General features: G+C 35.3%; 1 protein-coding gene across 1 annotated transcript; it reads left to right on the top strand.

Moving 5' to 3' along the window:
* The first annotated feature begins 4,826 nt into the window (after positions 1 to 4,826).
* LOC103441551 (calcium-dependent lipid-binding protein) lies at positions 4,827 to 11,467 on the top strand. The gene is made up of 12 exons (XM_008380231.4): positions 4,827 to 5,244; positions 5,336 to 5,466; positions 6,545 to 6,646; positions 6,752 to 6,802; positions 6,889 to 7,009; positions 7,801 to 7,922; positions 8,100 to 8,198; positions 8,588 to 8,668; positions 8,761 to 8,846; positions 9,640 to 9,865; positions 10,408 to 10,572; positions 10,848 to 11,467. Exons 2-12 carry the CDS (start codon positions 5,362 to 5,364, stop codon positions 11,298 to 11,300), a joined length of 1,611 nt encoding a protein of 536 aa, XP_008378453.1. The 5' UTR covers positions 4,827 to 5,244; positions 5,336 to 5,361; the 3' UTR covers positions 11,301 to 11,467.
* The last annotated feature ends 1,719 nt before the right edge of the window (positions 11,468 to 13,186 follow it).

The following is a 13,186-nucleotide window of genomic DNA, read 5'->3' as shown; positions in this document are numbered from 1 at the left end:
AGTTAGTAAAACAACCAAATCATACTCAATCTATGACATCAAATGTAGCCTATGTCATTTAACTTTCACAACATCCTAATTTTAACTAATCGTCTTACTCAAAAAAGGTTCTAAAAAGTGGAGAAATAATTAGGCAATACTTTACTACCACGTTATTCGTGATACTTTCTTTTAAAATTTGAAATGTGGACCCATTTAACACAACTGAATTTATAATTTATTTTAGGAATTAAAAATAAATAAAATACTTGATAAATAAAAAAATTAAAAAAGCCAATCTGATCCTCTTTCTCTCTCTTCTTTCTCCGCCAATATGATCTTATTTATTTACAAACGATTTGGCTTTAGCTCTGTCTGATCCCAACAAAATTCCTCCCAATTGATCCTCACTTATTTGCTACTTTTACTTTTTTTGCAGCAGATTTCGAAATTTCGAAGAATTGTTTATGTTTTAGCTTGTGATTCGAAGGTTTCGAGGTCTTAACCCAGACAATGAAGGGCGTGTTTGTACTCTGGTGTCGAAGTGTCGTGCTGCATAATCCAGACAGCGAAGGATGTGTCCGTACCCGCGTCAGTACAAACTACCTGAGCGACCACTTAGGTGGGTAGAACATGATGGTGATGCTAAAGATGTAAGGACACTTGCCCTATCTGAGCGCCTCGGGACTACTGCCTCGGAAGCTCCGCCATGCCCTTGCATTGTAGGGCGTTGGATGGATGGTCGCTAGGGTTTTTTTATTTTTCAAAGTATTTAATTTATTTTAATTTTCAAAATAAATTAGAAATCTAACTATGTTAAATGAATCCACATGTCAAATTTCAAAAGGAAGTATCACGGATGACGTGGTAGTGCAATACTAACTAATAATTTCTTTAAATTTTAAGCACTAGTAGGGGTGGGGGGGGAAGGCAGGGCCTGGCCTTTTTTATTTTATTTTAATTAAGTTTATTATATAATAATAAATAAATGTCTACCTGTACTTAGAAAATATACATAATTATATGGGGATGCATAAATTGCAAAACAGAATAACTATATTATAAAGTACTATAACATATTCAAAACATAGGGACCAAACATATAATGATTGTTCACCCAAATATCCAACAAGTCACTTATACTTTATTGACAAATAAAATCCAAAACAGAATTTATCTATATTCTGTCCAAGTGAGACTGGCAACCTAGGCGGTTTAGGGGGCATCTAGGCAGGTTTAGGGATCATTTCTTACTTTTGAAACATTTAGAAACTATTTGTGGTGGTGATTAATTGCCTAGTGCCTAGGCGGGGCTTAGACGACACTAAGCAACGACTTAAGAATTAAAGCAATTTTGTGTCCCATACTCCCACGTGAAGTATACAGTGATATCATACTCATTTTTCTTCTCAATTAGAAATTTCTTCATCCTCGTTTGATATTGCTTTTTTTTCTTCAAAAGTTCTACCCTTTAAAAGCAATGACCTCCAGAAAACAACTTTTAAAAATAACTTGCAAGTTGCTTTTAAAAATTGGTTTTATAAAAAGCGAATGGAGCCTTTAATAAATTTTCAATTATTGTAAAGCCCCCATTAGTTTGTAAAATGACATCATTTATCTTTCTGCACATATTTTATCCCATTTGCCGCTAGAAACACCAACTTTACACCACAACTATCAATACCACTACCATTATTACACCACCACAATCATCATGACAGTTGCCGTCACCACCATAGCCACGACCGCCATCACCATCATTGGTGCCATCACCACCATAATCCCTATCATTATTGTTGTCAATGCCTCTACCACCATTGTTACTTCGCATCTCAACTACCACAACCCCCTCCTGGCACCACCACCATAACCCTACCATTGCCACTACATCCATCCCCAACACTGCCACCATCAACACCATAACCACCACCATCACAACCATCGTCGTCAACACTCTCACTACTATATCCTTTCTTTTCTTTTCTTTTCTTTTTTGGTAAAAAAAAGGTAAAACTCACTACCAACAAAGCAAATATACACAAGAGCTCCATTTTTGTCTTTATATAATATATACAATTAGGGTGAATTACCAATTTAGTCCCTGAATTATCACATGAGTAAAAGTTAGGTCCCTTTAACTATTTTTTTTCAAACAAAATCATTCATTGAATTATAAAAATCTGTCAATTACATCCCTAATATTAGATTTGAAGCTACTATATTCAATTTTGCGTCAATTTAAGTCACATTACTTGCATGTAATACACATTGGAGGGTAAATTGGTAATTTTCCATAAAGAAATCATGTATGGAATTAACTTTGGAGAGTAAATTAGACGTTAGATTTGCAACCTCTAAGAAATGTTAAGGGCTTCTAGGCAATAAAATGACGGTATTATACTTAAAAGTGTGTCAAGTGACTTAAGTTGATGAAAAATTGGATAAAATAGCTTTTAATATAATAGTAGGAATGAAATTAGCAATTTTTAATGAATTTAGAGACTTATTTTGCCCAAAAAATAATTCAGGAACTTAATTTTCACTAAGGTGTTCAGGGATTGAATCAGCATTTCACACTTTACAATTATATAGTTCCACATTAAAACTTTATACAATATTCATTTTTGTCATTATATATTGTATATAATTATATCACTCTTACATTAAAGTTTATCAAATGCTCTTACACTATTTTTCGTACTCACAATATTTTTTTAAATATAATATATCGAAGCTCAACTTTTTAATTTCAGCTGTGCATTATTTTTTAAATTTACAAAATTAATTATGTAAACGTACAAAATGACAAAAATCCAAAAGATGTCGAAAAAGAAGACAAAAAACAGAAATAAGAAAGGTGTAAAAGTAGAATGTCACGGCCATTATATGAACAGTGTGGGAAGATTAATATTTAGCAACGGCCCAAACAGCCAAGACGTTTGTCCAGAAAATACAAAAAGAAAATTGATTTTTGTACACTCAAGTTTCCAGACACCTATCCGTTTTATTCCAAGAACAACAATAATCTTGACCCGTATAATTACTATAAAGGGGGCTTATTGAGTATTGTAAATTATTTTGGGTATTAAAAGAATGTGTGAGAGTAAATTGAATGTCTAAAGAAATAAGGGTGAAAGAGCAACACAAAACGTGTAATAAAAAACAAAAAAAATGCCCAAATCTCATAAACCAAATACTACGTAATAAGAGTTATTTTTATACATGTCCTCTAAAATATTTAGTATTTTTCACTATAGCTCCTAAAAATTTATTTCCTACCAGATTGCTCAGCAAATTTTGATAATGTGTTAGTTAATGACTTTTGTTACAAAAGTTGAGGAAAAAACATGTGTCTAATTTTTTAAAGGCATCTCGATGATCAAGTATACTTTGACCAGTGCATGATCAATTAAATCCTTATCTTCGTAATTCCTTATTTATGTTGCAATTTTCCAATGAATGTCACATTTGAATGTACCTTTTACACTGATTATTATATAATTTTATATTTGCAAAAAAATAACATATGATATTATTGTACTAATTTCAGTTAGCCCACCCGAGAATAAAATCCTGGCTCCGCCCTTTGCCAAGTGTGTCAACTTTTTGTAACAAGCCAACTTAGAAAATAAATATCAAAGGATCAAAGTCAAACAACTACAACAAGTGGCGCAAATTGTGGCTTTTCAATAAACAAAAATGTAGAAAGTCTCGGGTTCAATACTACGAGTTAGTAAGTCTGCTTGATTATGACAATAAAATTTTTCATAACCTCTATGAACCTGGAAAAGATGAATAATCGTGGCATTAGGGGTGGGTTCAAAAAATCGAAAACCGAAAAAAACCGAAAACCAAACCGAACCGAAAAAACCGAACCGAACGAAAAAACCGAACCGAACCGAATTTTTTTGGTTCGGTTTGGTTTTAGTGATCTAGAAACCGAACCAAACCGAACCGAACCGAACCGAATTAATTAAATTAATTTTTTTATTTAATTATTTGTTTTGGGTATTATTTTCTAAACCCAATTTGTAAGTTAAAATGTGTTAAACCCAATGTGTTGCCAAACTTTAAGCTCAAAATATTAAAAAAATGCCTATAAAAACTCTAAACCCTAACCTATTATTTCTCCCTCATATAAGGTTCCGGAACCAAACCTCTTCCCGAAGTACCTACGTCCATCTCCATAGCACTGTCTACTTCTGCGCCAGCTTTCTTTTCCAAATCTACTCTCATATAACATGTAACATAATCCATAAACATTTATTTCGGGTAGATTACTTGGGTAATTTGTGATGGAAAAGAATCTAACACACACTAAATAAATCCACCCACACATTACCTTTACTAATCAAGTTGTCAACATGCAGTTACAAGCAAACAACACTGATCTTTGAACAACATCATACAATTTAACTTTTCTAAGTCATTTGTACGATTTTTGTGTGATTTTTGTGTTGTGAGGTTGTTAGTTTGGACTTTGGAAGACTTGATTGATGATTTTAGTTCAACTTTAAATGTTTATTTTCATTGTCTTTGATTCTAGTTGGAATGTTTATGTTATGATTGTGTTGGATATGTTAAAATTTAAAATTTCAATGTTTTTCATTTTTTGAAAAAAAATAAAAACAAAAAACCGAAACCGAACCGGAAAAAATCGAACCGAAAAAAAATTGAACCGAACCGAAATTTCGGTTTGGTTTTGGTTTTGGCAAAAAACCGAACCGATTTAAACCGAACCCACCTCTACATGGCATCGCTAAAAGCTTAGGGGACAAATTCGTAATTGAATTAAAAAACCTAACCGATAAGGCGATAACAATAAAAATTGGAAAGCAAAAAAGGCCGCTCTCCAATTGGCCTACAAACTACAAAGGCTTGAATTGAATGCTCGTCTGGCTTTCATTTTCTGTCTCTCTGTCTCTCTCTCTCCTGTCTCTCTCTGGTAACGTTAGTGGTTGCCATGATCCTGTGGAGGCAAACCCACAGGCAAAACACTCTACCCTCAGTCAGGCATATCTCCAGAGGCACATTTAAGGCAAGAACCCCACCACACTGTTAGACAAGTGAGGAGAAAGAGATTAATATCCAAATTAAATATTACATTAACAACAAGATTATATCTCAAAGCTTCGGTTTCTTCGTTTCGCATTTCAACCAACTCCGTCTTATCCTCTCTCTCTCTCTCTCTCTCTCTCTCTCTCTCTCTCGCCGATCCCTAATTCGCTCGCTCTCTCGATCCTTCCCATTCCTTCGATTTCGCCGGTAATGCTTCTCTCTCTCTCCCACACGCGCGCTTCGATTCTTCCGCATTTGAATTTTGTCCGTTTATTTTTGGATTTTTGATCGTTTGTAGGGAGGTTGTGTTTGGATTCCGGGAAAATGGGGCTGATTTCGGGGATTCTGATGGGGATGTTGTTCGGAATTGCATTGATGGCCGGATGGCGTCACATGATGAGGTATCGAAGCACCAAACGAGTCGCTAAGGTACTCTTATGGCTTTGCCTTTGATTTCTCTTTGACGTTTATTACTGTTTATTCTTGTTGTTGCTCAATTGTTTGGTGATTGAATTGTTTGTGTGAAAGCGTAGAAATGCTTTTTGTTGCCAGTCTCCAATTTTCGGTTGGATTTGCATTGTACATTTTTTGCTCTCACATTGTCGGAATTCAGGAGTTAGATACGTATAGGGAAAGAACTACAATCTTCGTTGAAATTTCATCGAATTTCGTAGAAGATTTTGCTAATTAGGAGAATAAATAAGATTAGGAAACTGACGAGCAAAAACTGAAATGACGAGAATTAGATGGAGAAAGCTCGGTGGCAATTGAGAAACCGACAAGGTTAAACTGCTTTTCTGAGGCTACAACATGTTGATTATCCTTGTCTAAGGACGATCACACAAAGTTGGGAGGCATGTTCACTCGGCTTTACCTGCAGATGGAAGGATTTTTGGTGATGAATAGTATATTGTCAGAGTAATAGGAGGCAGTTTTAGTGAAGGAACGGAAGGAAAACAAATTATAAATCTGGTGGAGTCTGATTTGTGGACAACTGACTAATTACGTGTCTAGTGAACCATACTCAGTTGGATTGTCATCCTTAAGAGGAGGCAAGTGTGCTGACTTAATGTGGCTTCTTTAACATTTGGCTTCATCTTTCTTTACTGATTGATGAAAGGGCGGGGCGAAGTTTATATAGCTCAGTTGCATATGGAGACAAATAACATTTTCTTATATAGCTCAGTTGCACACGCAAAACCGGTTGATTTTTTTTTGTCTGATGCATAATCTGATGGGAACTCAATGATCAGTTTACTCTAATTTCTATTTTCATGAATATTTGAAAAGGTCTTGGGTCATCTTGTTATGCTTACCTGGATTATGCTTACTTGGTTGTTCATATTTTTTTTATTCATAGCATTTGTGGCAATGTACCATACATGGATTCACTAACTATCGTTCTTCATCGTTTCTATTTCACCCCAGGAGTTATAATACTTGATATATTTTGTATGAATTGGATTATCTTTTGTCTTAATCTTTAGTATAACTTATTCTTTCACAGGCAGTTGACATAAAGCTCCTTGGATCGCTAAACAGAGATGACTTGAAGAAAATATGCGGGGACAATTTTCCTGAATGGATATCTTTCCCTGTATTTGAACAGGTTTTTTTGTGAACTTTTATTATATTATTGTTTTTATTAATGTACTCAGTTTTGCTAATACGCTGTCAATTGTAATTAAGTGCATTACCTTGGTTTGCCCTTCAGGTGAAATGGTTGAATAAGCAATTGAGCAAACTGTGGCCATATGTTGCAGATGTAAGATTTTATTTTTTTCATTGTACATATGATTCTGAAATGCATTTGAAGCAATAACCTTGTGGTTGTTGCGTTTATTTATTCAGGCAGCAGAAATCATTATAAAAGATTCTGTTGAACCACTACTGGAAGAATACCGACCTCCAGGAATTACTTCATTGAAGTTCAGCAAACTGTCTCTTGGTACCGTGGCACCCAAAATCGAAGGTATTATCTATGATCAGTTCTCTCTCTCTCTCTCTCTCTCTCTCACCTCTTTTTTTGGCGTATTAATCCCACTTGATGGTAGTCTGTTAAAATAATCTTTATGGGTATTGCGTTTTTACCATATGCCTTAGGCTGTCGAAGTCCGTTAAGGTCAAAGGGTTCTCTCCTTTGTTCTTTTTTTTTTTTTTTTTTTTTCAATATCAACTTAATTTTCTAATTAGTATAGCCTTTGGTTTATAATTGCTTTTTCAAGGAGGATATTGATGTTGTTTTCTGGATCATTTGGAATATATGACTTTGAGATCATATATGTGCTATGGTTTTCATGGTGGATTTAATCTGTAGCTTTGTTATGGTATGTCTTGCATTCTATGTTTTGCTATGGTTTTCATGGTGGACTATGTTTTTCGGATTTGACGACTGTACTGAGGCATTAGAGAGTTTGGTTTCAAAGAGTGGGAAGTTTTACTTAAACTTATCCTCTTTTGTTTGTGGGGACAGTAGCCTGTCTTGTCCCCTTGCAGTCGTTGCTGCCAATGATAACTGTTGAGCTTGACGTTTCTACTTCCCAAACCTTTTTATTAAATAGTGCCTTTATTTCAACTTTGCATTTTGTTAATAGTTCCTAATCCCTTATTGTGAAGAATTTGATTTAGTTGTCAACTTGTTACATGGTGATTACGTATAACTTGCAAGCTTCTTTACCTTTTTTTTATTTTTATTTTTATTTTATTTTTAAAATTTGGAAATTATAAATGTCTTTCAAACCTTCTTGTAATCAATTTATGCAGGTATTCGGGTTCAAAGTCTTAAAAAAGGTCAAATTACAATGGACATTGACTTTCGTTGGGGTGGTGATCCAAACATCGTATTAGGTGTTGAAGCTGCACTTGTTGCTTCCATCCCCATTCAGGTTGATATATCACCCATTTGGATGACCTACTTTTGAAAAGTTTTTCTTTGTTTTTGGACAAGTGTTTGTTTCTTTTATAAGAATTTTTTGTTGGCTTATTTTCTTTTCCATATGAAATCTTAACTTGCAATGTAGTCTTAATTCTGGTTTTTTTTTTTGTGGCATATCTGGCAACAGTTGAAGGATCTTCAAGTTTTTACCGTTGTTCGTGTGATTTTCCAACTTGCTGAAGAGATCCCATGTATTTCTGCGGTTGTTGTTGCTCTACTTGCAGAGGTATTTTTTAAATGTTTAACTACGTGCAAATATGTGATGATTTGACGTCCATACATTTCTCAGAGTGGTTATTACTATTAGTTAACCTTGTTGGCGTTAGCTTGATATAAGTTGTTAGTCTGTTCCCATACAGCTTAATTGTAGGAGTTTTTGGAGCCTGGTGATTATCTAACATGGCCACAAAGCTTTGATTGTAGGAGTTTTAAGTTTGTTTGGAGTACATCTTTTGCATCATTTATATTTGCTGAGCGTAGTCTATCATCAAGTTGTCATCTGACTCATATCTTGTAGAAGTATGGGGGTGTTGTAGAATTACTTGACAAACTTTTCTCCACTTGTCTTTACAAAATTGTTTATTGAATGATTACTTATTGTTTACATCCGATCAGCCAAAGCCGAGAATTGATTACACTCTGAAGGCTGTTGGTGGAAGCTTAACAGCCCTCCCTGGAATTTCAGATATGATTGATGTAAGTTTTGTAATTTTGATGTGAAGTCATCATCTTCTTGATTTGTTTGTAAGTTACTAAACTCATTTTACTGTTTGCAAACCATTTGTTAGGATACCGTGGAATCCATTGTCACAGACATGCTCCAGTGGCCACACAGGATTGTTGTTCCAATAGGTGGTGTGCCTGTTGATACAAGGTAATTTTGATTTGTTATTTTCTTCCTTTCCCTGCTAGAAATTGGTGGTGTGACTTGGTGTCAGAAAACTCATAAAATTCAGTTCAACACTCATGGGTGAATTGTCCATTTGTTATCTGTTTGCCCTTTTCACCTATTGACTTCAAGATATAATGCACGGGAGAGAATGGTTCAGTAGTTAATTTAGTGATACAAGAGTGCTAAGAATTACACTGTTCTTACAGTTGGCACCAGTGATCAAAGCAATATATTGGTCAATTGGTTGACCCAATTAAAATGCACTTACATGTTTAATAGGTTCTGATTTGTAGTTGATAGATTTGAACCGAGGCTTTATTTGTTCTATAGTTATCATTTGTCTCTTTTTTTTAAAGCATTTGTCCTTTTAGTTTATCCAGAAACAGTGAAAACCAAAGTAATAGTTTTGAAGTAGATTAAACCTATAATAAACATGCTTATCCAAAAGTGCTTTTAATACATAGCAGTATGCAGTAAAAGATGAGAAGTGCCTACCAAAGTTTAGTACCAATAATCAACGCTTGATGTAAAAACACAAGCATAAAAGATCAAGTAATAATACTTATATCTGATAATCAAATTTAACGTTTAAAAGATGATAATATATAGAATTATACATGTTTGTATTCTATTACTTCATCACAGTTTAACCATGTTTGACAGTTGTTCCTTTCCCTCTGGTTTGATGACCATTCTTGTTTTAGAACGTTGGGGTTTTTTTATTCCTTTTTGTTTAAAGGGTTGTTATCTATAACACTTTTTTTGGGTTATGCAGTGAACTGGAGCTTAAACCTCAAGGAAAGCTCACCTTGACTGTTGTGAAAGCAAATGATCTGAAGAACATGGAAATGATTGGAAAATCGGACCCTTACGTTGTTGTCTACATTCGTCCACTGTTCAAGGTTAAGACCAAGGTTATTGATAACAATCTGAATCCTGTTTGGGACCAAACTTTCGAGTTGATTGCAGAAGACAAGGAGACTCAATCACTTATTCTTGAGGTTATTTACCAATCACTCATCCTTTCTTTATCACTTGTACCTTGGCTTTTGCTTCTTTGCTTTCTTCCAAACATGTATGCATAACTTGGAATCTTGCATGTCTATTTAATGTTTTTGAAATGTTATGTAAGTGGTGATGTTTTGTTAAGAAACTTGCGTGCAGATGTCTCTATTCTCAATAGATACGAGGAAGTATGAAATTTGTCGCAGTTTCACTATATTAAATTAGATTTGAACTATGACTTAAGTCCACACATGTAACACTTGCGTACTTGAAACATAAAAGTTCTGAATCATTTCATCCCTATACGTTGACGGGATCATGGACTTAAGTTAGTTATTGAAGCTATGGTTCCTAATCAGAACTTCGCATTTTATTTAGGACGGTTGGTATCATGGATCTGTTGTGCCTTATGAGCAAACTTCAAAAATAAAAATGTTTTTACAGTGAGGAAATCTAAATGCAAACTAACATTAAAATTTATGTTTTTTTCAGTGAGGAAATCTAAATGCAAACTAACATTAATCAAATCTTTAAACAGGTTTTTGATGAGGACATTGGACAAGACAAGCGATTGGGAGTAACAAAATTACCTTTGATTGAGCTGGAAGCAGAAACTCCTAAAGAGATTGAACTGAGACTGCAGCCATCACTTAACATGCTAAAAATAAAGGAAAAGAAGGATAGAGGAACTATTACAATCAAGGTAAGGGTTCAACGCCACGAATATTGTTTCCGTACTTTATCGGTTTTAACATGTGCCTCATATATATACAGTCCTTTTGTGTATTTATTGTCTTATTCAACTTCTCGTTTTCTATCCTATGACAACTGTGTGAAACTTAAATTTTTGGGAAGTCTTGAAATACTTAACTTAATTTGCCTGATTATATGTTCTTTTTAACGATGCTGTTAGAGCTCTGAATCTTTACTATTTTTTCCCTTACCAATTTTTTAAACTAAGTCGGGTTCTACATTTAGGTCTTTTACCATGAATTTAACAAGGAAGAGCAGTTGATTGCTTTGGAAGAAGAGAAGAGGATCCTAGAAGAAAGAAAGAAACTGAAAGAAGCAGGAGTTATCGGCAGCACAATGGATGCACTTGATGGAGCAGCTTCAGTGGTTGGATCCGGTGTTGGAATGGTGGGAAGTGGTGTGACCGCTGGAGCCGGGCTTGTGGGAAGTGGAGTCACTGCTGGAGCCGGGCTTGTGGGAAGTGGCGTTACAGCTGGAGCTGGGCTTGTGGGAACTGGCGTTAATTCTGGAGTTGGAATGGTTGGGAGTGGGCTTGGGGCTGTTGGCAGTGGCCTGAGCAAAGCTGGGAAGTTCATGGGGAGGACTATCACCGGGCAATCCAGCCATTCCAGGAGAAGAAGTGGCTCCACAACTCCAGTGAATAGTGTCCAAGAAAATGGCGGTGCAAAGCCGCGGTAATGTGCCTGCCTGCACTTGCTTAGTTACTGCTATATTGTGTGAATGGTAGGCTTTAATGAATAGAGATATACTTTGCCATGCTTGCTTCTTTTCAACAGTCTCTTCTTACATTCTTTTCTTTGTTATAATTGGATAATAACGGCAATAGGTATTGCTTTATTCCCGCCCGTCTTTTGTCTGTATCATCCTGTGTTCTTGCTCATCTTCTACGATTGCTGGAATTCGTAATAATTTTTTAAAATATTTGTACAAATTTATGAATTGCTACATTGGTTTTATGTTGTCTCGTCTGCGTGGTACTTTGCTAGACTTGTCAGATTTTGAAATTCTCTTGTGAGCACGGGAAAAGTGATGTTTGGAGCCGTTGGATTGATGAATGGGGATTATTCTGTTTAAAATCCCGCAACCCAACGGCTCCAAACACTGAGCGTGGGATTTGTTAGCAAATGAGATGTAAAGGCGTATGTATACACTCTGTATGCCGGTAATGGCATATATACGAGTGAATTTAGGTCAGGCAGGGTGAGCCGATGATGTCGGTGTTAAGTGAGAAAAAAACGAGGAGTGTGTGGGTGTCACATACGGATATACCCAGAGTAGACGGGAAGGACGAAAATAGGTACACAGCTGCAGCCTTTGTATTTATGGTTTTATTGCTTTAACCACCACCAGCAGCAGCAGATGGGGCAAATAAATAAATGCGAGGTGACCGCATGAATTCACATGGACTTTCACACTATTGGCAGCACACTGAGTGGCAGTACACAGATCCATGAATTGCAATAAGTGAAAAATAAGTGAAATTTTCAATCATGGTTACATAAAATACTGACACTTGGCAACATTTCATACCCAACTACCTGTTAAGTTCCAAAACTACCATAATAACTTGATTACACCGCCAGAACAATTTATATTGTATTGTTATGTTGACATGTAACGTCTCATATTAATAAAATAATAATTTTAAACAAAAAATTAGCATGAAATATCACCGTGACAATGTGCCGGAATCATACATTTTGTACATCTAATTGAACAGGATTGGGCTTGTCATTTATCATTAAATAAATTTGCGAGTGATGACAAATAAAATTCGAAGAACGGAAGAACGGAAGAAGGCAGACAAAATGCAGCCACGTGACACGTTGTACATATCTTGAAAAACGGTGCAGGCAGGAATATATTCACGTTCAACTGTAAAATAACTGCATATCACAATTTGTCCTACAACAAAAATCTCAAAGGCCCCCCATTTTTTTGTTTAATTATTTGAAAACATTATTTATATCATGATCTACGTCGCAAGCGGATGAGAATTCTTTGAATTCTCTTTGTAAGAATCTTAGAAATCCTCATATTTTATTCGTTCATCATACATCATGCGATCAATTTTAATTAAATACAACTTTGTATTTAATTTTATATAAAATAATTTATAACCACACAAAAATAAATACAATATAAAAATCTTTAAAATCCCCACAAAAAAAAAATAATGAAGATAAAATCCAAATCCGTCGCAAGCAAGCATTGCAGGAAGGAGCAGATAGGAGATGGGCGTCTGGGAAATATCGCCGTCTCTTTTCTCTCACGGGTCACAGACTCAGACTACCCCGACAAGCTTGGGTTCGACTTTTTTTGAGAAAAAAAATAAAATAATGTTTAATTTAAAAATTAAATGGAAAAGTGTGGGACTCACATGATCCCATCCCAGTGTAACGCTCACTCGTCGCAAGCAAATGCGCAAACCCTCCAAAGACTACGACCCCGGGGGCAGATTCCTTTTACGATGTTACAAAAGTCAAATTCTATCTTCCCAATTACTTAAATACCCCTCCATATTTACCTACATTTCTAACATTTGTATAAAATAATACTTGACC

This window comes from Malus domestica, chromosome 02 (assembly GCF_042453785.1).
Source record: "Malus domestica chromosome 02, GDT2T_hap1".
Classification (NCBI taxonomy): Eukaryota; Viridiplantae; Streptophyta; class Magnoliopsida; order Rosales; family Rosaceae; genus Malus; species Malus domestica.
The sequence above is the reverse complement of the archived record's forward strand: the minus strand, read 5'-3'. Positions and strand labels throughout refer to the sequence as shown.

Bases quoted from the DNA above. Each gene is read 5' to 3' on its own strand.
- LOC103441551 (XM_008380231.4), top strand. From the start codon at position 5,362: ATGGGGCTGATTTCGGGGATTCTGATGGGGATGTTGTTCGGAATTGCA. The intron at 6,803-6,888 runs GTAAGATTTTAT...TTATTTATTCAG, and splicing joins TGTGGCCATATGTTGCAGAT to GCAGCAGAAATCATTATAAA. The intron at 8,847-9,639 runs GTAATTTTGATT...TGGGTTATGCAG, and splicing joins GGTGTGCCTGTTGATACAAG to TGAACTGGAGCTTAAACCTC.